Here is a 26,685-nt window from a genome sequence, read left to right as displayed (position 1 = left end):
CTGAAATCTTACTGTTACAGTTCATTGTCAGACAGAGACGCATTGACCCGAAGACTTGACTTTTCCCTTTTCCTTGTTGAGTCTTCTAGGATTTCCCTCATTGTAGATGTATCCGGCTTGTTAAATAAGAAACACAGAACCGATTGCAGAGTTAAAAACCAAGAGGTCAGAGCTAAAGCGGAAAACCTTACCCTTCACTGCTTCTGCTGTTCTTCCTCTCCGCAAGAGACCTACTTCTGTGCGTCTTGTCTATTTAAAGACCTTCTGTTCTGTTTTCTCATTGGTTGTAAACCCAGCCACATGACATCCTCGTCACTGCCTGTCTGTACAGACCTCCAGGTCTTCTATGGTTGGTATTGAGATTAAAGTCGTGTTTGCCATGCTGGCTGTGTCCTTGAACACACAGAGATCCGCATAGCTCTGCCTCCCAAGTGCTGGGATTAAAGGCGTGCCCCACTACTGCTCAGCTTCTGCTCTGGCTTGCTCTGACCTCAAGGCAACTTTATTGACATACAAATAAAATCACATTTCAATACAAATAAAATATCACTATACCTCATAGTGCTGCTGGCTGATGTACTACAGTTGATTGTCACTTCTCACTTAAGAAAACTTAATGAAGTTCTGCTGCTTGCAGAATGACCCCAGACTTCTTGGCAGAGCATTTTGGGTCTTTAGTATAAAGCCTCATAGGCATCTCAAGCTATTCGTCAATAAACAAATCAGAATTATTTTCCTTTCTGATGAATTGTCCATTGTGGAAATGTGATGGTTAATTTTGTGTCAATCTGGCATGACTAAATAGTACCTAGATATTTGGCCAGATTATCCTAGACTTTTCTGATAACATATAAATAGGGGGGTGGATTTGCGTCAGGTTGTCAGTTACCGAAGTCCAAACACTGAGGGCCTTAAGGAACTTGCCATGGGCAGATTACCTTTCAACTCTTCCTACAGCCATTTCTGGGGTGGGGTGGGATTAGGTAAACTACATCAGCAGTTACTTTTCTCATTTAGAGGCTCTGCCTTTTGTTACTTAACCTTGTTACTAGATACTGAACATCCAGGCTGGTACACCTTCTGCCTTGGGGAGGAGAATCTACCTAAAGTCACTGCACAGATGAACCATGACAGTATGGTTCCGGGGTTAACTGTACCGCTTGTCACTGTTGACTGATGGAAATGTTTCTATTATAGGACCAAGCCATATGTCTTTCTATGTTCGAACCCACAAAGGATCAACGCTTTCTCAGTGGTCTCTTGGCAATGGCACTCCAGTCACAAGCAGAGGAGGGGACTACTTTGTCTTTTATTCCCATGGACTCCAGGCTTCTGCATGGCAGTTCTGGATAGAAGTACAGGTGGGAATTCCCCAGGCTCCCAGATAATACTTAGTTCTCTGAAGCCAGAACACTGAACTCCAAGGTGGCTAACTGATTTTTTCTGTCAGGTATCAGAAGAACAGCCAGAAGGAATGGTCACGGTGGCCATTGCTGCCCACTATGTATCAGGGGAAGACAAGAGATCCTCTCAGCTCGATGCTCTGAAGGAGAAGTTTCCGGACTGGACATTCCCCTCTGCGTGGGTTTGCACCTACAGTCTCTTTGTGTTTTAATAGTGCTTCGAGTACACGCCTCATGGACATTCCATTGGGCAGTTTCTCTCCCATGTTACATGTTATATATCCCAAGTCAATGAATTTTAATGAGCGTATGTTCAAAGAACTTTTGAGATAACACTCTTCAAGGCCAAGTACCATATGGGTTAGGCTTTGGGATAGTGATACCTGGCCTTTTTGTCACTTGAAAATTCCAGTTTTCTGGCACTTAAGCACACGTGGATACTGCCATCCATACAGTCATTTATATGACTGCCAGGACTAGCAACATGCCACTTCCGTAGCTTTCCTTTGCAGACCGGGAAAGATGGACACTGCTAGACTGCTGTTAATGAAACAGGTACGTCCATTTGTTGTCAGTGGATGGGGGAAATACCACTCGCTGGGATGGTGGCTCTCCTTGTCTGTAACTGCAGTCACAGGAAAGTGACTGTCATGAAGGAAGCCCCAAGAGCCACATTTCTTCAGGCAGCCATTAGGGTGTTTTTGTGTCTGTTCTGAAGCTTGAGCCCTGGGCCTGACTCCCAGTCCTGGAAGCCACTTCTGGACCGCTTTCCTGAGGTAGCATTCATTGTCTGCTTTCCTCTCAAACATGTTCCTGTCATTTAGGAAGAGAACATTTTTCAGCTACATTTCCTCACAGTTCATGAGCTATTTTATTTGTGCGTACGACCTACACTTCTTCCCCAGAGCACTGAGTTGCTAGCCTGGCTATTCTGTGGTGGAAGGGGAGGAGAGTGGGGTTTCTATAGAACTTTTATCCCCTTTGTTTTACAGGCATCCTGTTATACAAGGCTAATCCTTTAGAGCATGATTTTATTGCTGCATTGGGTTTTCTGTTTTCTAGCAAGTGAAGAAGTTCTTATAACTTGTGGTCAGTGAGACTGGCTATCCTCACACTGAGGTTGTGGTTTATATAAGAATGAAAAAACTATACCTTTACCTGTGTTCAGATCTTGCATAAAAGCAGCAGTAAGGTTTAATGGTGCTTTTCACTTGGAAGACAAGGATGTAGCTTGTGAAGTATGTCATAGCAGTGCCTCTTGTGGCTTCTCTAGGTTCCATTGGTGACAGATGAACAGTTAAAAATATGCTAGTTTCTTTTTTACATTAACAAATGTAAAAAGACAAAATTTGAGTTAGTCAACAAACATGACCCAAGATCTAGTTGAAAGCAAAGCCACAGTAAAGTAGAAACAAAACAGGAGAAACAGGAGGGTGTCTGTCAGAGCGGCCTCAGAAACATCTGAATTTTAGCAAGAGCATAGTTAAGTGTGCACTGCAGGACAAAATCTCCTTAAAATTGTTTGTGTGATATGTCAGTTTCTAATCATGTTCCTTGTATTGTCTGCTTAATCTCTAACTCCTTAAAAACTATCTGTGCCCATGCAGACATAGGGCTGCAGCTAGAGCTGAATGGTAATGTGCTGACTGCCACATGTATTGACACTCTACAGTGGAACTACTGTTTTTGCTAGACTTAACAGAAATCATATCTATCAGCGCTTCAAGTAGCTGGTTCCTGCTGTGTATGTATTATCTGTCAGGTAGTACTTAAGATTCACAGCCTGTACAGAACCAAAGCTGATGAAAATAAGTAATAGTACTAATAGCTCAATGAATTTCAAAATATGGGCTCATGTTCTGGTCTTGGTTTAATCTGAAATTGATTACCAGAAATTATAGGGGGAGGGGAAGCAAAACAGCATGCTGAGGAAGCATTTAAAAAACAAGATGTTCTCTGATTTCTTTACTTTTGGCAGGGTGCCATTGTCCTTTCTGGCATAATCATGGTTTTCTGCCTTTGGGTTATTTCTCTATGCAAACAGTTTTGATTTTCTTTAACATGAAACTTTGGTATTATGCATCCAGTAACAAGATGCTCAGTTTCAGGGCATGCTTAGAGGCCAGAAATGGTCAAGTAATTACATACAGTATTCTTTCGGCTTCTAATAAGTACACCCTATAGTTATCAGTAACCCTCTCTTTTAAAGATTATCTGATCACTTGAGTAATTCATTTCTACAAAGATATTTTCAAGGTCTTAGTAATGCATTTCCCCCAATGAATGGAAATATAGACAGCACAATAGTAGGAATATAAAGAATTGTGATTTCAGTTCTTAATATTTAAGAATGATTATCTTACAACATGTTTCCAGTTTTAGCAGCTGTAATTAAATGTCTAAGATTCCCCAAGGTTCTGCCATGAAGGAGGTTGGACCACAACCAGCATATGTGACTCAGGAAGCTGCTAGAAGAATGTGTCTGGTCTATCTCTTTCCTTCACTGCTTTGCTGACTTACTGAGGGTTAACTGTTGCCTTATGATGTTACTGAAATAAACTTTTTAACATACTGGTTGGAAAAGTGGATCTTTCACAACTGCTTTTATTCTATCTCCATATATTAAGGCTACTTTATGTCCCTAGACTTTATATATATATGTATATATAAATCTACATGACTTAAGCATAACTGCTATTTTAACAAGTGGTATAAGCAAAGAATTCAAGATGGGAATGCTCATTTCTACCTGGAATGAAACGATGCATCTGAATTTCATAGAAATAAAAATAACCTGCTTAGCAAATGGTAAAATCCTGAGCATATTTAGGCTTAAATCCTCTCTACTGAGAGGAAATCACAAAAGGATTATCTTTTTTTTTTTTTTTTTTTTTTTAAACTGGGGGTTAGGGATAAGAGCAGGGAAAGAAGTTACCTTGCAGTCTGTGACCCACAGTAATTCTCAGCACCCAAGGAAAGGCCAGCATCAGGACGAAGACATTTCTCCACACTTAGTTTCTAAGGGGATTCCTTCCCAGCAGTTCAATAAAAGGTGAAACAACAATTTTTGTTCTTCTCCTTTTAGGGCCAATAAAGACACAATGCATGTATGTATGCCTATTATGTTGAACTTTTAAAAACATATGTGACTGCAAAAATTATTGAGAATTTATTTAATCCAATTATCCTGACCAAGTAGGACTAGTGAAATGCACCATACTAACAGAATAAATGACGCTCTGCTTTGAGCATCCCAGAAGAGGCTTTCCTCTAGCTGGTAAAGGTCATCAGTGAGAACCCAGAGCATCACCCTTAATGATAAAAGACTGGGAGAAGACAAGATGTCCATCATTGCCACTCCTTTTTGAACATCATTCTGGTGGTTCCAGCCAGGGCAATTTGGCAAGGAAAGACAAAACACTCAGATCCTACATGCAGAGTCAAAATTATATCTGGTTGCAAATGACATGACTGTCTATATAAAAAAAAAATCAAAAGATGAAATTAAGCATTCCATTTATAAGAATACCATGAAGAATGAAACAGAACAAAAAGCAAAACCTACAAGATACTGCTGAAAGAAATAAAAGGCCTAAATGGAAAGATACATTCCTGGATTTGGGAAGCATACTAAGGACCACATTCTTCAGAATTGTCTACATATTCCATACAATTCCTATGCAAGTCTCACTTTGGGTGTACATACACTGAAAAGATGTTCCTAAATTCACATGGAACCGCAAGAGTCCTGGAATAGCCAAAAGATCCTTGAATGTATAAATAAATGTACTGCTTGTACTTCCAAAGCTTCCTATAGAAAGCAAGAATCATCCGGTGTGCTGCTGCCATAAACACAGATCATTGTAACAGATGCCAATCGTTATAATTGAGTCCAGAAAGAAGGTCACACGTTTAGTCTGTTTTTGACAGTTCATAGAGGGGGCAAGTCTTTTCCATATATTGTACTCAGACAACTGAGTATCCATATGCAAAAGATTAACGTTAGAGTTCTACATATATTCAAAAATTAATTCAAAATTAACTCAGTGTTTGAGCTACAACTATAAAGCACAGATATAAATATTTATAACTTTGGGCTAAATTGTAGTTTCCTAGCTTTGAAATAAAAGCACAGCAACAAGGAAAGAATAAACGTGGACTTCTATCAACAAGAAAAGCTGTTTCAAAAGATAGTATCAAGGAAGGGAAATCAAAGAATGAGAAAATACTAATCATCAACTTGGGTAAGGCCTCATATCCAAAAATATATAAAATCACTGGCAAGCCAAAGATAAAAACGACTTTCAGTTTGGTTTCAAAGGTACCCAAGTGTCTACTAACCATATAAAAAGATACACATAAGCCATTTTCATGCAGCTCTTGAAAGACTTTGACTAAGATGACAAGTTTAGGTAGAAGCTGGAACTTTCATTCACAGCTAATGAGAACTGTAGTGTAGGCACCCTGGCATATAAAACTTGGTATATGCTCATGGACATAGTCACTATATCATCATCCAGCAACTCCACTTCTACAGAGAACTGAAAACACATCCATACAGAAAAGCCTGGTTCCCCAAATCCTCTTCCTTATCTATGGGGATATGATCCAAGATCCTTAGTGGGTTCCTGAAGCCTTAGATCTGTGATACATCATACTTTTCTCCTATATATACAACAAGAAATAGGTATAACAGTGTGCTATAATAAAAGCTATTGAAAATTTAGAAACTGTATTTTAGATTTAGTACTTTCTGGGCCTCAGTTAAGACAAAACAAGGTAAGGGGGAACTGCTATGTGAATGTTTATAGTGTTACAATCTTAAAATGGAAAACTCAAATTGTAGCCTTTAAAATGGATAGTAAACATATCTACACAACAGCATTATTCAGCTTTAAAAAAAGTAAAGTCAATACTATACATAAAGAATTTTGAAAACATAATGCCAAGGTAATAAACACCCATGTACTAGATGTTTCTATTTATGAAATGTCTGGAATAAGGAAATCCGCAAAGCATATTTAAGGGACATGGGGAACTGTGGTAATCATTTTTAATTTACCTACTAGGGAAGACACGTAGTTTCCTGTACACTTCTCTTTGGTAATTACATGGTGTGCATAATTTTCTATCATTTCTTCACTATATTTGAACTTGTACGCCCATGTTATGAATGGTTCAATATTCTGTCATCAGACACTTAGATGTTCCCACTTTATATCTACATATAAATATTTTAAATATATTTATCTAAACTGTACTTCATTCAGGAGAATGTAAATGGTGGGACTGTAAAATGAAAGTTATTTTTTGTGGCATTTAATATATACCCTTATTGTTTGTGCTGTTAGCTTGAGATAAGTAAACAAAAGCTCATGTAATAGTTTTATTACCTTTACCAAGGGGTGAGGGATACACAGTACAGAAGCAGCAGCAACTTTAATTACAAGCAAAGGTTGTTTTTAATCTCCAAATGATTTGTTTTGGTATCAGCAAGATATTTAACCATATATATTAACTTTCAAATAGTTATGCTGAGTATTTAAGCTCATTAAATATATGGCTTATACAGTTGATATGTTTTGAACCAAACAATACAGCAAAACAAAATTTTAAAAAAAGTATCTCACCACCAAAGAATAATTTTCTTAAGCAAACTTTCTTGCCTTGGTGTTTCCTAGTTCTATTAGTTAGACACTGTACATTTCATCAAAGAGTCATTCCCAGTCCGAACCACAGGAGAAGCATTAACAAGCCGATCCTGTTGTTCAGAGTGAGAGGTGAGGAGAGATGACTGGGCAGGCAGCACACAATTCTAGAATCCCAGCAACTGAAGCAGCTGACAAGTTACAGATTGCTGTGCAGCTTGGGCAAGGCTCTGCCTCAAAAAAAAGTTGGGGTGGGGGGATATGACTCACTAGTGAAGCACTTGGTTAGGCCAGGCTCATCTTTAATACTGCCCCCCCCCAAAAAAAAGTGAGATTAACTCAGCAGCAGCCGTAAGACATCTGAAATTTGCTGCTTATGATGGTAAACTGTTTTTATGAACTAAACAGTCACACTAGAAATTGACATAACACAAAAGAAGTACTGGCTCTTCTCCCTAATGGAATGAGAGAAGAAATTTCAGTTTAGTTTTTTATTTTTTTGTGGTTTTTTTTTGCTGCACTGCATGTACTTACATAGGAAACTTTATTCTGTATTTTAAAGTTCAGAACAAGGTGGTGGTTTGAGACGACTTAAATAAAGTAGCACCAGAAGGACCAGGTAACCAGAGTCACATATTTTACCCACTCAGGAGTTTTATTATGTAAAATTATTGCACTTCTAATGTAGAAAGTAAATAACGGTAAATTACCAAATTCAATAATTTTAAATAGTTGGTGAAATTTGAAGTAATTTCAAAATAATTTTTAGGTTCCCTCTAAAGATTGTTGCCTAAAAGGACTAAATCTGTCTCTTTAAAAAGTAGAATAGAGGGCTAAGTTTCATTTCTAAGCTATATCTGCACTATAAGAGGCTGTTTTACATAGTGGTACGGATTTGGTCCACATCAAATACATTGTTATAAAAATAAACAAGATTTCATAAAAAATAACATTGCATTCCTTGTTCAAATTGCACAGTACAAATAAGCTATCTAAATTAATACTGTTATTAATAATTAGAATTACATATGGTGGGTGTGTGTTTAGTCTGAAGCAACTGAATATGTAGTTCTGCCTTCATAATGTATGAAAACTAAAATTTAAGTCATATCTAGAAATACATAAAATATTTTTAAAGTTTACAATGAAGAATTTACAAACTAATTTTTAGTAGTTGATAATACAGGATCCCAGTCTATTTACATAAAAGCCCATTTTTATTCAATTTACAAAAGCAATAAATAAGAAACTACATTAATTTGCACAAAACCTCTTCCACTCCATGATCAGTGGGACTACTACTACTTTACAGCTGAGCCAATAAACCTGTCTCTATGAAGACCTCTCATTCTGGAAAGAACAAGTCTTGTCTTTATTCCAAGAGTGAGTATAGTCATGCAGAATCCAGCATAAAACCTTACAGATTATAATACATGCCTTAAAAATATGGACAGTGCCTTTGTGTATATTTACATAAGAGTATTCACAAAAAGATACAGTTCTTTGATACAAAAATTTAGTGGTGTAAGCATAATTGACAAGAACCCCTCACCCTCTGTCCACACTGATCGAGTAGGAATTAAGCTTGCTCAAACAGGCACATTAACTCACAGGTATAGCTTCCATCAGTTCAGGACTGCTAGAGAACAGAGTACTAAATCCAAGGGGTCTCTGTCCATGAACCATACTGTGTAAGAGTAGCATCTATTCAGAGGACTGCTTAGAGTCCAGCTGACTATACAAGGAAGCAAAAAGTATCTCAGGTACCTGATGAGCTACAGCAAGCACCTTAGCATTTATTTAAAAGAAAGTTAAAAAACAACCCACCCCAAAAAACAAAACCAGCCTAGACATACACTGAACCAGAAAATATATAAGCTATAAGTAGTGAAAAAGCTCACCTGGGGCAAAATAATCCCTACACACTAACAACTACCAATCTGTTGTGAATAAAACCAAAATACTCTACAGGTATATGTATATTATGCTCATTACTTTCTAGTGCAGCTTACATTTTTCTTATCAAAGATGCTTTGATACCACATTTTTTCTGGAGTCAAAGAGATTTAGTGGAAGCGTTCATGAAAATATAATACTTTACAAAAGAGTTTCTGACCCTTGTTCTTTTACCTGTTAAGTCGTTCAGCCAGGTCAGAATGTACTCAGTTGCATGCTGCTGTGATAATACTGCCTGCTGTGATGTCACTTGCTGCTGTCAGGACACACAACAGTCATAAGCCCCATCCTGAAATGGCTCCTCCTCCTCTGCTTGTGCTGTGTCCTCTTCTTTTCTGCTGACCACGCTGTTACTCCCAGTCTCACTCTGAGAGATGCTAGCACGGCTGGAAGAGCCCCTGCTCTCCTCTGCTCTGGGGCTGCTCTGTTCAGGAGTCTTACCCACTGTTATTGGCTGGAAAGTGTCAGGCTGGACTTGCTCTTCTGTTATTTCGCTGAGCTTCTGCAGTTGTGGCTTAATGATGTTTAAGAATGGCTTATATCCAGGGCTGAGTAAAGGGGGGAAATTAGTTGTCATCTGTTATAATTCAAAGACTTGGCAGAGGGGCTGGGGAGAAAGCTCAGTCAATAACAGACTTGTGCAGGTCTGAGGTCTTGATTTCAAGCCCTAGCACCCCCATAAAAAGATGGTGTGGTGGTGCTGAGAAGGCACAGATAAGGTTTCTGGAGGCGTGCTGGACAGCCAGCCTACCCAAATCAGTGAGCCCCAGATCCCAGTGAGAGACCCTATCAAAAAGCAAGGTGAACAGCTCCTGTGGAGTGGCACCTGAAGCTGACCTCTGTCTTCTGCATGTGCACACAGGTGCAATGGCATACACACATGCACAACTTGGTTAAGTGTTTGGATAAACTCCTAGCAGACTTTCTTAGTAGTAAGGGCAAGGACTGTTAGTTCAAAATTAGTATTCCAAAAAGAAACAAGAATAATAGATTTTAGACCCAAAGGGATCATTTGGAAACTATCTAACTGAAATACATTTGGTAAGTAAGGGAAGTAAACAGCTCCAAATCTGTACATGACTGTTGACAAAGACATGCCCTCTCAACTACCACCCACTACTTCTAATCTGGAAGTGCTAGCAACTGTCACCAAGTGTTGAAAGTTATCTAGACTCCATAACCTGTCTCTTCATGCAGACTTTACACTATATAACCACACACCTACCCTCTAAGTCCCAGTCTTATTCTTCCACCACTTGTATGGTGTCAATCAAAAGTCAGCATATGCTTCCACCTTATAAACTAACCAACACTATCGACTAGTCAATGGACAGTACCCATTCAAGTGGCTGAGGATACAATGGTTAGAGACAATGACTTTAGAACATAAACATGAAAGCATTTTTAGTTTCACACACTTAACCACCTCTAAAATGAATGAGTTATAAGTTGGTTTTTTTGGGGGTGGGGTGGGTGAGGTGGGGATGGAAACCAGCACTTACCAGTCTGTAGCGGCCCATCGGTCCACAGCATGCAGCCCTGTTTTTATGTTCTGTAACATCTCTCCATCCATCTCTGAGGACTGGGCAATACTCAGAATCTGACTGACTACTGAGGATTCTCGAAGTATTAGGCCAATGACAACACACCAATCCAGACATCCTGCCTCCATGAAAATGTGCAGCAAATAACTACATATAAAGCAATAAGAGAATGATTTTTATGAAAGAGATCTGTTGATACACAAAGGGCAGTAAGTACTAAGAAAGTAGCTCCAATTTCTACCTGCACACAGAACCATAGCTAGGTTTTTTGTGTTTTCAACAATCTGAGAAACTCACCGAAGCTGGACTTGAGATTTATGAGGGCCTTTACTTGCCAACTCCATGGAGATGTGCTCTAACTCAGACTGAGTCAAACTGAGTGTGGAGAAATTTTCATCCACCATTGTCCAGTCTCCATCCACCATGGAGCTGCTTTCAGTCAAGTCTGTGGCTGAACCAATGCTGCATTCATCACCTGATGAAGAAGTTTCAGAAGTTGAAAAAGAGCTTTTCATTTCATACACGAGTATCTGCCTTTCATTATAAATATTAATTATTTCCTAAATGCTGATTTCTCAAAAATTTAAAATGAAAACAATCTATTGCTAAAACAGCCATTATATGAATAACACATATATTTTAAGAGCTAGCAAGGCAATAAAAAGAAATTATATGTCTTAAAATGAGAAGACATTCTAATTTTATAATTAGAATAGCAGTTAGAAGCCTTCACCCACAAGAGAAGCTTTACTAACAGTGATGACAAAATGGTAGCCCAAGACTAGGTAAATAGCTGGCTACTAAGGAAACAGGAAAAAATTAATCTGGGCTGGTAGAGCAGATATGTAGTCTCAATTTCTTGGGTGGCTGAGACAGGAGGATCAAGGGCAGAATTGAAAATTTAGTAAGACCCTATCTTAAGATTTAAAATATAATAAAAAACAAAAAACAAATCCAAAAAAAAAATAAATAAAGGGGAGGGCTTGAGTTATAGTTCAGTGACACATGCTTATTTAGCATGCAGGAGGTCCTAGGTTCAATCCCAAGTATTGGCTATCCCCTCCTCCACAGAAAAAAATGAAACAAAACAAAAACAAATCCCAATTTCTATTGAAGCTTTTGTATTTTACAATCCCACAGCAGCACGCATGGCTTCCAAACTCTCCTGCTTGTAGTTTAATGATTACTGTAGAGCAGACATCAGTAAGATAGATGGTCACATAGTAAGTAGTTCAGGCTTTGAAAGCCAAGAGGTAAAATGAAAATTATATATAACAAATGAAAAAGAATTTTCATAAACTTTATTAATGAAATAAAAACTAGTGATCAAAGTACATTTTTATGACAAAAGTCTACTTATTCTACAAAATAGAATTCCTTATATGATGATGACAACATTTTATTACCTGGATTCAAAGATAGTATTTCCTTACCAAAATTAATAGCAAAGGGTCAACAGGATGGCTCTTGCCACCACACAACACGAGCCCGACAGACAACCTGAATTTGATCTCAGAAACTCACAAAAAGATTGAAGGAGAGAATTCTACAAAGTTGTCCTCTGACTTCCACATGTGTATTCTCCCACACACAACAGACACACACACACAATAAATATAAACGAAAAAACTTGATTGCAAAGATTTACGTAGTGCTGACCTGTGTTTCATATAACTAAAATAAATATGGTAAAGCATCAAGAAGCCAATTTGTCCTTATCTATCTCTGTAGGCAAATGTTTAAAGGCTAATTCTTCAGGACATTCAAAAAGTGTGATGCTAAATCTTGGAAATGCTATGGCACACAATCTTTTCCCAAACAAAACTCAAGAAGTTTGTTCCTTTATTAGATATATACCTTTATTAGATAATGGTGACAGGAAAGCATCTTGCATTTGTGGTCCAGGGGATGAGGCTAGGTCTGCATCATGATGGGTGGGGCCACTGTTGCTGAGCCAGCTCTGACTTCGTTGGATGTTAGGGATGCCGGCATCCATCTCAGGGGTTATGAAAGGGTCAGCTGATTGAGACTTTAACAGCTGCTCTCCCACTGCATGGTACGTCCAGAAGCAAGAAGGAAAAGGTGTATTGCCATTCCAAATATGATCAGTTCAAAGCCAATTATCATATATGGTATCGTTATTCAAAACTAGGGATGTGAAATTATGGGAAAGACTATCTCCGAGCCATCTTACGTCTCTTACTGTACCTAGGCCACGCTTTACTCTTGATCTAAGTGACTTGCCTTGGTTCTTAAAAACCCAAAGTTTCCAAACACCACGAAAAATATCTGAATTTACAAACTTTTTTCTTTTCCTCAAACACGGTTTCACGTTTTCCTCTCCAAGTTCAGAAACTGGCACGATTGGCAGACACTCATCACCTGGGATGAGCTCTGTCAGGCAGTGCTAGCTATCTCATTTGAGGCTCCTACTAACTCAGTCGAGTCTTTGCCGCAGTAAGGTCAATATAGAAGCTTCTACATCCAGACAGTTTTCAACCAGTTCATAATTTAACAGTTACATCTGTGAGTTAAACTTCAAGCCCAAAAGACTTAAGAGATAATAGTTTCCACTTGATATGTATCTTTAGCCAAATGGTGGATGTTCTAACTAATGTACAAAAAGTTGGCTTTTATTTGCTTAAATTTGAATGAAAAGAGTTCCTTGACTATCTACCAATGGTAACATGTCTAAATATCTAAAATAAAATACAATTTTTGTAAAACTACCAGAATTCCACATTACCTGTTCGGCACTTTCCATTTTTGAAAGGGGAACTGATAGAGGAGGCCGGGATAATGGGAAATGGCCACAGGAAATCCTTGTGAAGTCTCTTCAGGGCTACTACAAAGTTGTCTACACGAGCAGCTCGAGTACGTTCTTTGCAAAGCCAACTAATTAGTTCGAAGCCTAGCTGGGCTGAAAAGCAGCCAAGGTCCTTTAAGCGCACATCTTCTAAGAGACGCCGAGCATGTCTCCACAGCATCATGTCAATATACATGTTCTCAGCACAATCACTGTCTTTGCTCCATCTGTAAGAAACAGAAGAAAGCTAAAGAACAGCCTGCTGAAGAACTCTACACACTTTCAGGTAGCATTGATAAAAGTTGAAATGAAGTAAGAGATCTAACTGTGCCTGAACAGGAAGAAAAACTTCAGGGCTTCTCCATATCATACCACAACCTATTAAACATAAGGCAAAGAGTCACCTTTTTTTTTTTTCTTAATGTTTAAATTTTGAGACAGGGTCTTACTATGGAGTCCTGGAATTCACTATCTAGACCAGGTTGGCCTCGAACTCACAGAGCTAGATCATCCTGTCTTTGCCTCCCGAGTGCTGGGACTAACAGTGTGCACAACCATGCCAGGTACAAAGTTATCTCTTTTGTTTTGTTTTTTGAGACAGGGTTTCTCTGTGTAGCTTTGTGCCTTTCCTGGAACTCACTTGGTAGCCCAGGCTGGCCTCAAACTCACATAGATCTGCCTAGCTCTGCCTCCTGAGTGCTGGGATTAAAGGCGTGCGCCACCACCACCTGGCCAAAGTTATCTCTTAATATCAATTTGTAGAATTGAATATATGGAATAAGAATAAATAGGAGACAAAAGAAGTCAGACCAGGAAGGGGTGGTGTATAATTGAAGGGGGAAAAGTAGAGCAAACAAATAATGCATTTGTAAATCCCAATAAAAGAGGGGAAAACATAAAAGAAAACCTCTCTACTTGAGTTATATAGATATATAAAAACAAAACTTATAAAACTTAATGACAAGTAAATGTAGTTTATCGTCTCTTATAGATATGAGTAAGTGTGCAGCCAGTTTGGTAATTGAGTAGTGGGTTCGAAGTGAGAAGCAGAGCATTGAGCAATAGAGAGCCTGGCATTGGAAGCAGGACTTCTCAGATTCAGATTTCACTCCACTTCCAATTAGTCATGTGAACGTAATCAAGTATTTTTCTGAGCCTCTGTTTTTTCACCTGCACAATGATTAACAACCCCTGAGTTTTAAGGATTAAGACCTAAACATGCAAATGCATTGAACAGTGCCTGGCATTTGAGCCTTTGGTAAGGTATTAACCAATATTTAAACTCAGAGTATGGCTGGCAAATTGCTGTTACTCGACCATAGAAAGGATAAAAAGTAAAATATCATAATAAAACATGTTAAGTCTTGATATGTGCCCGGAGTATAAAAGTGTAAATAACATAAAAGAAACACCTAGGGAGGAGAAAACCTAAGAGCCAAGAACAGAGAACACCAGAAGCAATGCAAGGACTTCACAAGCCAGAGGAATTCCCACCCATCTGTCACCATCACTGAGTCCACAGCCACACTGCCAGAGGCAGTTTTCCTTCATGAGAGATGTAGTCTTTGGTCTCAGAATGCTCCAGTCCTTTAGCTAACCTAATATTTTATTCTGGTCCTTTGTCATCAGAAGGATGTAATTTATACTAAGTACATTTAGAACAAATGCATCTAGAGTTACTTTAGTATAAAGGCATAAAACTCACCCAGAACAGGAGTGAACTTAACAGGAAAGAAAAAGGAGACGCCTTCTCTAAGCCTTTTGCAAATGAAAAAAAATGATTTGCAACTGAATTAAATATTCTCTTAAGACATAATTATACAAATGCCTTGAAATGCAATGCTCTGAAAACTGTAATTGTTTTTATTCTTTTACCTTTTTCCAGAAGGACCAGATGGCATACTCAGTGTTTTCTGTAAGCTGAACTTACTAGGAGGGACACTTTCAGCTGACTGGGATAAACTGATGCTCCGATTCCTGAAGAACTCAAAGCCTCCACTTGAACTGGGCTCCTGTGGTCACACACAGCACACAGTAGTTTTAGCCAAAGATGCCTGTGGGTATATGCCTTAAAGAAGCTGTACAGTTCTGCAACTAACCTGAGCTGTAGGTGTGGAGGGAGGGGTCTCAGCGTCTCCAGAACCAATGGCTTTAAGAAATCGAATCATATGTCGACACAGGTCCCACTTGCCTTGTTCCAGTGCTGTGTTGAACAGGAGGGTGGCATGCTGCCTGCTTACTGCAGGGACTTCCATATTCTGTAAGAACAACAAGGATGACGACAGTCCATTTACATGATACAGTATGGAAGGCACAGCAGTTCTCTCTAGATACTTCCCTCAGCCCACAGAATCAGCTGGCTGTGGGCAACTGAATACTAAGTCTAAAAGGAGCATTTAGATGTACGTACGTGTGGGGAAAGTGAAGCAGCCGCTCTGCTCAGGTAGTGTTCCTTCTACGATTCACTCCAGCACTGTTACATGTTAGATAACAAGACCTACCTTACACTCTACATGCCTTTCTCTCTTTCTACTGTAAAAAGTTACATCATTCCCATTTTACAGGGTAAGAAAAAACAAAGTTATCTAAATTGTTTAAGGTCAACAGAAAAGCAAAATCAATCTAGTATTGCCTGACTCCAAAAAACTGGGTCTGTCTCCTACAGTGTTTTCTGAAGAGCCCACACAAAGTTTACTTCCAACAGGAGCAGGTGGCACTGCCACACACTGAGCACCGCCACACACTGAGCACCGCCACACACTGAGCACCGCCACACACTGAGCACCGCCACACACTGAGCACCGCAGCACTTCCATCACAATCCAGCCCTGCCTGCTTTCACGAAAGCTGCCCAACAGGCTGAGCTTAGTGAGAGCCCCTTTCCCACCAACCTAGGCAGCCTGTGGAGGAAAGTCCCCAACTCCACAATGGGGAGAGCAGCAAGGGTCAGCAGGAGAACCCAGGTACTCTGACTTTCCTTTTTATGAACATTAGGACTGACCGGCCAAATGAATCCCAGAAGCGCAGGGCCATGGCCTCTGCTTGAGCTCTGGTTTCAGTTCATTGCCATGAAGTTAAATAATGTCGTAAATAATTTGCTTCAGTCTGACATTCAAACTGGGTTTATGGTTGGCTTGTTGTATAAATGAAAGAACTTTAGTGTAGCCTTTGAAATCCACATCAGATTTATAGTAGTAACAAACTTTCTAGCCCTTCTATCAAATATTTAATTTTCCAGGGTCTCACTGTTCTGAGAGAAATGTGTTGTGAAGGTTATTACTGTGGCCTGAACTTTCTTGGCTGTCCATAGGAGAGCCAAGATTGGATGCTGTGTTAAAGTCATTCAGAATCCTTTCAGCAATTTCACATTGTAAGAAAAAATCTATTACTGTGGGTAGTGAATGCACTAATGTCCAAAGTACCATTTTCACTGTTAATGTTTCTTACATTAGTCCAATATAGTATTTCTAATGGAACATGTACATCATATCTATTAGGTATAATAAAAAAATCCAGCTGAGGAGATGGCTCAGTGGGTAAATTTCATACTATGCAAGCCTGATGATATGAATTCAGAATGTGTACAAAACAAAAAGGCCTGACACAGCAGTCCATACCTCTGTAGTATCATGGAGCCCTACTGATATATGGAAGGTGGAGACAAGAGAATCTGTAAAAGCACAGAACTCTCCTGGCTTCTACAGTAGTGAAAGGCTGGACAGACACTGTCTCAAACAAGGTTGAAGTTCAGGGTTACTACTAGAGATTTCTCTTTCATATGCATGCCAAAGTATGTGTATACTTGAGTGTGTATGTGTACATGTGTGTATGTGTTCCTTTACGCCTTCAGTCTTACTTAAAATTATATTCTGAAATCATTAATCTGTTTTAGGCCTATTTAGGGATAAACAGCCAAAATACTTTTGTAATGTAACTTTTATAACATTCAAGGAAATCTGTGGTCAGTTGGCAAGCTTTAGCTCTTCAAAATTCAAAGATAAACATAATAGAGAAAATATGACCATTAATTCCATAAACACCATCATAGGACATACCTTCCCCTCTAAAACTAAGATCACTAATTCTTATCTCTTTGTTACCTGTAAGATAATAAGGTAAGAGGCAGCTGTGTCCAAATCCTGAGCCATCAAACATTCCTCAAATAAGTCCTTGGGGTTCCCAACAGCTGCAAAAAGGTAATTCCACAGAGCATACTCAGTCTTCCTGGCACAGTGCACGACTGTCTGCAGGAAAAGGGGGAACTCGGTGATAAACTTGGCCACGGTGGGAAGCAGAGGATCGGGAATGGGTTCCCGTGAGGTAGCTTCTTCTTCCAGCACTTCGTGGAGCATGAGCTCCAGCACATGAGGGAAGTAAGGTAATGCAGCACAGGACTGAGCCAGCAGCAGGGCTTGCTCTCCAAGGTTCCTGACCAGAAGTTGACGGAGGAGATGGTGGAGGTAGATCTGAGAAGTCCTTTCCACAACACAGAAAGGGAAGAGCACCTCCAGCTGCTCCCTAGCACTGGTCCGTGTATACAAAGAATCATAGAGCACAGTGTCATTGACAGCACCGAGGACCAGTGCATCTTCAAACAGCACAGCCAGGGGATAAATGTTGATATGGAAAGGCAGCATGATCCGCTGGGACAAGAAAGAGTGGGGCTTGCGGTGATCCCTAGGAAAGAGGGGGAGCCAAACTTTCATCCCTGCACCACCACAGCTCAGCCAGAGGGCCTCCAAAAGGTGACGTTTTTGCTTATTTGCTCGACAGGTAGTCCAGACATTTTCCACCGACTGGGCTAGCACAACTGGAGGACAGAACGGCAGCTGAAGGAGGAGACACAAGAATTGCTGGGTGTTGGTTTTCCTATTAAACATGTAGGTTCTAAGTTCATAGGTACTAGCTTTGTAAACTTTCAGAATTAGTTTTTTTCTTGTTGTTTTTAAGTAGGGACATTTATTTAGAATTAGAGATAATAACAGCAGTAATCTTTCCAAGGATATGCATTGAAATATAAAAACAAAACCCTAAGTACCAATCTCTCTATTTTCCAGTACATAAATAAGTGAAATTTATAAATATGAGCCTAAGCAGTATAACATCTGGAAAATGAGACACTGTCTTATTTTGGGACTTGCCCTTCAGTCTTCTCTCTTAGCCCACTTTTATATTTTATTTTATATATTTTCTTTGCCTGTAAATCACAACACACTGCTTTCTCCTCACATTTCTCTATTCATAAAGCCTAGCCTTATAACTTCTCAGGGCTTGAAATGCCTTACACTGTTACTCACGAGTTTCCTTTGGTTAGGGTTACTGTCCTTTTCCCGGATTTGAGGGCCTGACCTGTCCCTCTGCATCATGATGAGCTGTCCTGCAAGGTTCAACATTATGCTCTCTGCATCACGAGCCTGAAATTTCAGGAAGAGAAACTCATCATACTCATGTATAGACATGTTTTTGGCATTCCCTCGCTACCTAGTAATATTTAAAGGTTAAACATCCAACAACAGTTACTGGGGTTGCACTATATACAGCCACTTTGCTAGACTGTGGGAATAACAAGTTTCCTGGTTATGATGGAACAAAGCATAGATAGCATTGTGCAGTTAGTGACCAATGAGTACAAAAATTGAATTATTCTGGAAGAACTAAACTAGAGGTCATCTCAGTCATGGAGCCAGCATCACTAGAGAAGGTGGAAAAGGACGTGGAGAGACCTGGAAGGTCAAGAAGTCGTGGGTAGTAAGGAAAGGGTTAGTATGCTAACTTCAGCATGAAGTGTAAATGAAGACATGAGCTAGGACCTTCCATTGGGAAACTCGAGAATAATCTTCTAGCTGCATGGCAACAGATCTTCAAGGAAAGCTTGGAAAGTCAGTCAAAAGGGCAGTAAGACATAAACCACCACACATGCCTCTCAAACAAAAGTATCATAAAAAAAATCCTATTTAGTCAGGATGAATTTCTATATTGATTTTAGGAATAAGGAACTAGTTTGCCATTTTATTATGGACGTTTCAACCAAATGCCAGAGTAAAGAGTCTACAACTATTACTGTTAAACTCCACCACCCTGCTTAAACAAGTGCCCAGTAGAGTTTGAGAAACACTGCTTTCAACCAACTATCAGATAAATCAAGTATTTTCACCTGTAAAGGGGAAGATTATTTTGCGTTAAAAAGCAAACAGAGCCGGGCGGTGGTGGCGCACGCCTGTAATCCCAGCACTCGGGAGGCAGAGGCAGGTGGATCTCTGTGAGTTCGAGGCCAGCCTGGTCTACAGAGCTAGTCCAGGACAGACTCCAAAGCTACAGAGAAACCCTTCTCAAAAAACAAAACAAAACAAAAAGAACAGAATTTACTGCTGACTTAGGTATGAAAAAATAGAAAAAGCATGTCTGAACTAAAGATAGTTCCAAGGTACAAAATCTAAGTGAGGTCTTGGAAAACCTGAGGTTGGTGTGGAGTGGGGTTAAGAGCATTTCCTGCTTACAGGGACCTGAGTTCTGTTCCCAGCACCCACACTGACTGCTCACAGAGGCTTTGTAACTCCAGCTCCAGGAGAGTCAATTTCCTCTTCTCAATTCCTCCAGCACTTGCACTCACATGCACACACCCACAGGTAGACACACACATAAAACACATAATTACAAATAATAAATCTTTTTTGAAAAGTCATGGACATCGGCAAGGAGGAAAACTCAGGGAATGGCAAATGAGTCTGTTTTCCCCCACTCACCCACATTCAGCTGGAGAGACCTTAAATTTTCAAATAGAAATGTGTGTGACAACTGAGCAGAGAGTTGTTAGCATAAGTATTATGCTAAGACTGAAAGCTGAAGTAGATGAACTTTCAAAGTACACAGAAGGAAAGGGCTGGGGACATCACCTGAGCTCTTCTTGAACAGAAGTAGTGAAGCCTAAGTCTACTCAAGCTGAAGAAGACTCACAGGGAGAGGGCCAGTACTAGTCTGCGGTTGTACTGTGTCTCAGATTTCGATACCTGCCGGATCAGTTTAAGCTTTCAGTATCATTTAGGGCTCAACCAAAGAAAAAAAAATCAGCTACCCTATGTAATCGAGTTTTATAGTACTTAATGTTCTTGCTTGAATCTGAACTGGCAAGCTGCAGATGTAGCCCAGTGATACAACACTTGCCCAGAATGTGCAAGAAAGCGTGTGTCTTTAGATATCTGCCATAGAAAAGAAGACTTTTCTAATAACATATAGGAATGAGAGCGCACACAGAAAAGTCAGGCACTCAGGAGACAATGCAGCTAAGTGGCAGCAGGGAAAGGAGAACAAATGTGACACATGGATTAAGACACTGGGCATTCACCTTGAAAGGACTTACTAGAATTTACTACAGTATGAATAATTTTCATAATGGGCCTTGGGCATGCTAGCTAAATGCTCTACCATTGAGCCGTATAGCTAGCTCCTCACTTCATTTTAAGCTGGTAGATTTCACCACTATATTTCACTTATTTCCATAGAAGACTATATTTGTCTTTTCTTCACAAAGTGGCTATTGTTACTAAACAGTCTTAATATTTTTATTCACATTATTATAAATGATTATAATAATACTCTGGGGCAACTTCACATGTTTTTAAAAAACAAGAGCTACCTGTATGCTCAAAATTCTAAGCTTAGAAAAGTCAAAATACCTTCTTGCCCTACAAGATTCCTGGCAGATGATCCTACATGGGAGTCTATGGAGTTTAACAGGGAGCTTAGATTCTTTCATGAGAGGCATCTGACTGTAATCAGTCTCATTATTTGTTTTTAAGGATGATGATTATAAAAGCAAGACTTACTTTGTAGTGCCGTGGTCTCAGGCTAACTCTTATTACATTTCAACTTTTTAATCTGCTCGTCACTAAGTTAGACATCTCTTTATAAAGCCCTCAAACTGCTCCACCCCTTATTAATGACGCTACTGATCACCACCACTAGATCTGACTGACAAAGATTTTCCCTCTCTAAATCTTGTCAAGGTATTTTAAAGCAAAATACTATGCCATCTATTCTCTGATACCTAATATCCAATCCTAAAATGTATAGGCATTTACATTAAAACTACAATGTTAATGAAACAATAATTTTGTTGGTTTTTCTCTCTCAATTCATATTTATCCTTAATTATTACAATAGTGCTTCTTAATAGCTGATTTCAATGAAGGTACAAATAAGCTTAAAGGCTTGTTTCTGTAGCATAGCAATATGGTAGTTTGCATGAGAATGGCCCCATCCTCTATTAGAATGCCTGATCCCATTGATAGCACTGTTTGGGAAGGTTTAAGAGGTATGGCCTTGCTGGATGAGTTGTGTCACTATGGTCAGGCTTTAAGGTTTCAAAAGGCTCAAACTATTCCCAGTATTCATTCATTCATTCATTCATTCATTCATTCATTCATTCACATTCTCTCTCTTTCTGCCTCCTGCTTGTAGATCAAGATGTGAGCTCTCAGCTGCTGTCCAGCAGCTTTCTGCCTTCATTCCTCCATTACAGACTCAAATCCGCTAGAACCATAAGCTAATTAAACTCTTGAAAGCTGCCTTGGTCACGGTGTCTTATCACAGTACTAGACGAGAACTAAGACAGCGGTGACCGCATTTCCTTCATAAATGCAGCTCATAACACCACATCGGGTGGTTCATGTATGGCTAACCTATGGACTGACAGTCTTCTTCCTTGTGGTAGAACTACACTAATTCTTTATCTCTGTAATTTCTGAGAATGGAAGATGATTCTAGATACTTAATTAATTTAGGTTCAATGATTTTGGTAAAAAGTCTTCATATGAACTTCCTATTATGCCAACTTAGGAAAGAGACTAAATTTGTTTCTTCCCTACTTTTAACGATACTCTGATATCTAAGGCTTGGGTGTGAGGTCAAGTTTCATCCAATAACGATCACTGCTGAATCAGTAGTTTCTTTTGATATAAAATGGCGACTCTTTAATTCTCACCTTTCCTTGAAATCTTGTAGTGGGAATGTGTGAAACAAGACTAATTGGTTACTATGACAGAGCTTACAGATGGAATTGGAGCTGTGTTGTAAGGAAGAAAGCAATTTATTAAGTTCAAGAGGGAGACCAGAACAGTAAATGAATATAGAACAAGTATGACATAGTTGGTAATGTGAATTATATTATTCCATATAATAGAGAAATGAGTAGGCTGTTCTCAATCAGAATTCTTATAAATAGTAGCTGATAACAATTTTAACTGCGGTGGGAAGAGGCTCTCCAATAAAGCAGTTAAATTCTATAATTTTATGAGAATGCTAAAGTTTAATGTATACCTAAATTAGAAGAAAAAGGGGGATTGAGCAGAGAAGAGATGACAAATCTCCATCTTAAGAATTTCCCTTTGCTAACAGGTTCCCAGCTGACATAAAGTTTTGAAACCTCTGCGGTAGCAGAAGCAGCCCTGGAATAGGAAACAATTACAACCAGGTGTTGGTAGCACCATTGTACCTGGTTACTACTCCCACAAACTAGGGGATTCTGTTTTCTCTTCCCTCCTAACTGCCATCAGTCTCCTACATGCTAAATTCATTTTCCTTCTTTGTGTCTCCCTTTCCCCCTCCCTATGCTCAGGCCACTAACACCACTACAATCATGAAGTTTTGTTCCACGTTCATTTTCCTCTGTAGAGAATAAACTCTAAGATTTGAAATGAAAGTCTAAAGCTACTAAAATTATCTGTAAGACCTATCTTCTCTCATACCCTAGGCTCTACTCACTAAAATCTTTTATCCCTCTGACTTCATCATATTGTCTCTTGTCTGTAAACCTTTGCATGACTGCCTGAATTTCCTCTTCTTTGCTCAGAACACTCCTACTGCTGCTCCAGGCTTCAATTCAAATGGTATATAAAACTCCTCTGACTGATTATACAGAGTACTATCAGGTTCTAGTATATGCCCTCAGAATAGTTGATATATGTATAATTACTTGTTTAATGTTGACCAGAAACTGGTTTGTTTGGCACTAAAACTCAGCAGTTTCATGCAAGGTACATTGCAGACACGTGGCCTGAATTGCTGACAAACAGGCCTAATATTGACCTAAGACACTAAAGACTGAAATGTAAACTCTGAAGAACTCTGAAATGCACTGTACCTGCTGTGGCATTTTCAAGGTGATCCCATTCTCTGTACTCACTGATGTCAGTGTGACAGACACTACCAGGAAAGGATGAGGAATGTACCGTGACATGGAGACCTCCTGAAGAACCTGAACAATAGCCGTAATATTTGAACTGTAAAAACAAAAAATGTTCATAGCTCAATAATGTTCATCTATTTTTTTTCTCCTTTCAGCCACCATTACAGCACATTTTATGTCTACAGCACACCCCAATGTCTTCTCCCTATTGCCCTCTCCTCCCTAAATACCCTTCTGTCAGGATTATTAATGTTGAGGGACCTAAGGAACATATACAGAAATACGACAAGAAAGGCAGTAAAATGCTAGAAAGCAGGAAAAACAAAACCACAACACAAATATACCCCAAAACCAGCAGCAGGGAAGAAGCTATATGAACAGAAATAAAGAAGTTGGGGTGGAAGCTGGCAGGCAGGGACAACTATCTGGTTGTAAAATGGCAAAAGTTTAACTATTGAAGTAGTAATGTCTTAATTTTTTATCTTTGTATTACTGACCCCTCATAGTACTTCAGCAAATATACAATTCATGTCCTTATTAAACAAATATACTTCTAAGAACAAAAGAAAACCCAAGAAGTATAGCCTATATGCTGTATGCTGACTAGATGTCACTAATATAAGGCTACATGTAATGCAGCAGGATTTTAGTTTGTGTGCTGCTGACTACAACATCTACTGCAGCAGGGATTAGATGGTCTTTCTAAGAACATCACCTTCACTTTCTCCATGTGTCTGGAGAGTAGGATAGTTATTAGCCACTTACTTATAAATTGTGAAAAAGTATATAAGATTTATCTCAGGTAAATTATGTCGCCCCCCCCCCCCCCGCACCGCCCCAGACAAGCCCAAGCAGGTAGTACAAGTACTTTCTCTTTTCTACACAGCTACTACTTAAATATCATCAAAACCCATTATAATGAAACAAAATATGAGGATGGAGAAAGGCTTTTAGAAAACCTAACAGAGGAAACATAAACAGGAGTGAAAGAGACTCATTCCATGTTACGACTTACCCATCGAATTTTCTTTCAATACTGTAAAGGCATATTGAGCAGTCTGCTCTAAACACCACCACCATGTCCCGGAAGACACTCAGCAGTAAAGTTTCTGCTGGTGCTCTCGTGACATGAGCAAAGGCATTGTCCAGATTGGATGTTCGTAGGTAGATTCGGAGCTGAAGGAAGGAGAAAAAAAAAGAAATACACAAAAATAAAAGATGGTTCCCAAGAATGTTTGGTATCAGTCATATTTTTATGTACAGACCACCCCCCACCTCCAACTCACTTTAAAGTAATAGGAGTTGAAAGAATTACCAACGATTTATCAAAAAATAAATAATGTTTTTATTTTGGCTAACTAATTCTTTATAAATAACCAAAGATAATGTGATCAAGAGTAATTGTAATATGAGACCATGTTTCAGATCTGTGTACTCAAACCAGACTAATGAGACTACCATTTCCTCAAAAAAAAAAACATATAAATCAATAAATTAATAAAGCTAACCTTAAGAACAGTCATACTTATATATTTTTTGTTTCTAGTGTTTTATTACCAATCTTTATAGATTACCTACTAGCTAAAAGATTATCCTCTTAAGGTTTATTTACTTTTTGAGACAGGGTCAATATTTAGCTCACAATGGACCTGAACTCATAATCCTCCTGTCTCAGCCTCTTGGGTGTTATGATATAAAAGGTCATCTTACAAATTCAAACTGTCACCTTAAAAAAACAACACAAATAACCTAAAACAGTAATTCCATTACTGAAATATGCTAAATTATTGGAATAATGTTTAGTTTTTAATGGATTATTGTCTACGTAAAATTAAATTCTGCTTAGCTCCAAAATTAAAAATCTATTATTTCTGAGGGAAAAAAAAAGTTACCTCTTCTTGACGGTCACTTAAGTTATAACATGCAAGGACCATAAAGTCATTCCACCAGGCTAAGCCACCAGTCACAATCATATTTTGCTCCTTAAAAGAAAATTTTAAGATGTATTTACCTTAATTATGTTACCCAAAATTTCAATAAAGTAACAAAATATTCTTAGAAAGCTCACATTTTTTTTCTGATTCATTATCTCTTGCCTAAATTATTTTTTCAGGGCCTTTATTAATAATGCACCATATTCTATCTTAAAAAAATTAATATTCCTATAAAGAAACGCCCGTGTCATTCAAAATATCTCAATACCAGATAGCAGCATAATTATTCCTACATCTAAAACAATCTGCTTTACATTCTGGCTTTCTTCTTCCTCAGATGAGTGCCTGAATCCCAATCCATTAACAAATGGTAGTATTAGTGTCCTAACTGGGTTTCTAAGATTCAAAAAGTATTTTAAAGTGCCTGATACACAAAAGACACCTACTTTAATTTTCCTCGTTTCTTTTCATAATATCTAATTCACTCACCCTCTGACCCTCCATCTCCCTCCCTGCTATACAAATGCACATATCACACACAGAATGATTTTTAACTTTGTAGACATTTAGTCTCACCACATCTGATAACTCAATCTTAAAGATAATATTAAACTCTAAGTTAAACAATTATTGTTACTAATCTTTTTTTTTTTCTTTTCATGTTTATGTGCCTGTTAAATGTTATGTATGTACATATATATGGGTGTGTAGATGTGGAGGGTGCATATGGACCAGGGTTTGATATCTGGAATACTCTTTGATGGCTCTTCTAGTCTTTGAGGTAGCATCTCTCAATGAAAGCCAACGCTGGCTACTAATATGGCTACTTTCTCCAGGCTGCTTGTTCCAGGGATCCCCCAGCTCTACCCCCCAAGGATGGCATTACAGGTGACTTGCTATTCCCGCCCAGAATCTACATGGCCTCTCTGGGGATTTAAACTGAGGTCTCCTTGCTTGTATAGAAACCACAAATGGCTGAGTCATCTCCCAGCATTTGTAAATGATCTTAACAAAAAATAAAAACCAACTATCTCAATTCAAGATCTTTTATCAAATATTTTATCAAAACTGATTATTTGGCAATTATCAAACGTCAAGTCTCTCTGCCCACATCTCTGTTCCTCCCAGAACCTGTGAATCTAGCAAGTGCTTTACAGCTGAGCTACATCTCCAGCCTTACTATCAGTTTCTTTTCCTTTTTTATGCTTTGT

The 26,685-nt window shown here is 38.8% G+C and overlaps 2 protein-coding genes across 4 annotated transcripts in view; one reads left to right on the top strand and one right to left on the bottom strand.

The window, feature by feature from the left end:
* Positions 1 to 3,986, top strand: part of Ermp1 (endoplasmic reticulum metallopeptidase 1) — a 46,999-nt gene extending 43,013 nt beyond the window's left edge. Inside the window, exons 14-15 of the mRNA XM_036209138.1 lie at positions 1,198 to 1,361; positions 1,451 to 3,986. Coding sequence (XP_036065031.1) covers positions 1,198 to 1,361; positions 1,451 to 1,615 — 329 coding nt within the window. The 3' untranslated portion in view covers positions 1,616 to 3,986. The remainder of the gene's footprint in view (positions 1 to 1,197; positions 1,362 to 1,450) is intronic.
* Positions 3,987 to 6,776: 2,790 nt separating this feature from the next.
* Positions 6,777 to 26,685, bottom strand: part of Ric1 (RIC1 homolog, RAB6A GEF complex partner 1) — an 89,143-nt gene continuing 69,234 nt past the window's right edge. For 2 of the 3 annotated variants that reach the window (XM_036209103.1, XM_036209094.1), the window contains exons 15-26: positions 25,433 to 25,522; positions 24,556 to 24,716; positions 23,496 to 23,634; positions 18,643 to 18,771; positions 17,458 to 18,186; positions 15,457 to 15,615; positions 15,233 to 15,369; positions 13,298 to 13,584; positions 12,409 to 12,600; positions 10,849 to 11,026; positions 10,510 to 10,698; positions 6,777 to 9,555 (exon numbers count right to left, since the gene is read on the bottom strand). In XM_036209103.1, coding sequence (XP_036064996.1) covers positions 9,267 to 9,555; positions 10,510 to 10,698; positions 10,849 to 11,026; positions 12,409 to 12,600; positions 13,298 to 13,584; positions 15,233 to 15,369; positions 15,457 to 15,615; positions 17,458 to 18,186; positions 18,643 to 18,771; positions 23,496 to 23,634; positions 24,556 to 24,716; positions 25,433 to 25,522 — 2,679 coding nt within the window. In that variant the 3' untranslated portion in view covers positions 6,777 to 9,266. The remainder of the gene's footprint in view (positions 9,556 to 10,509; positions 10,699 to 10,848; positions 11,027 to 12,408; positions 12,601 to 13,297; positions 13,585 to 15,232; positions 15,370 to 15,456; positions 15,616 to 17,457; positions 18,187 to 18,642; positions 18,772 to 23,495; positions 23,635 to 24,555; positions 24,717 to 25,432; positions 25,523 to 26,685) is intronic. The other variant, XM_036209110.1, reaches the window with a different exon arrangement.

Source organism: Onychomys torridus, chromosome 1, assembly GCF_903995425.1.
Source record: "Onychomys torridus chromosome 1, mOncTor1.1, whole genome shotgun sequence".
NCBI lineage: Eukaryota > Metazoa > Chordata > Mammalia > Rodentia > Cricetidae > Onychomys > Onychomys torridus.
This window is presented reverse-complemented; position numbering and strand designations above follow the sequence as displayed.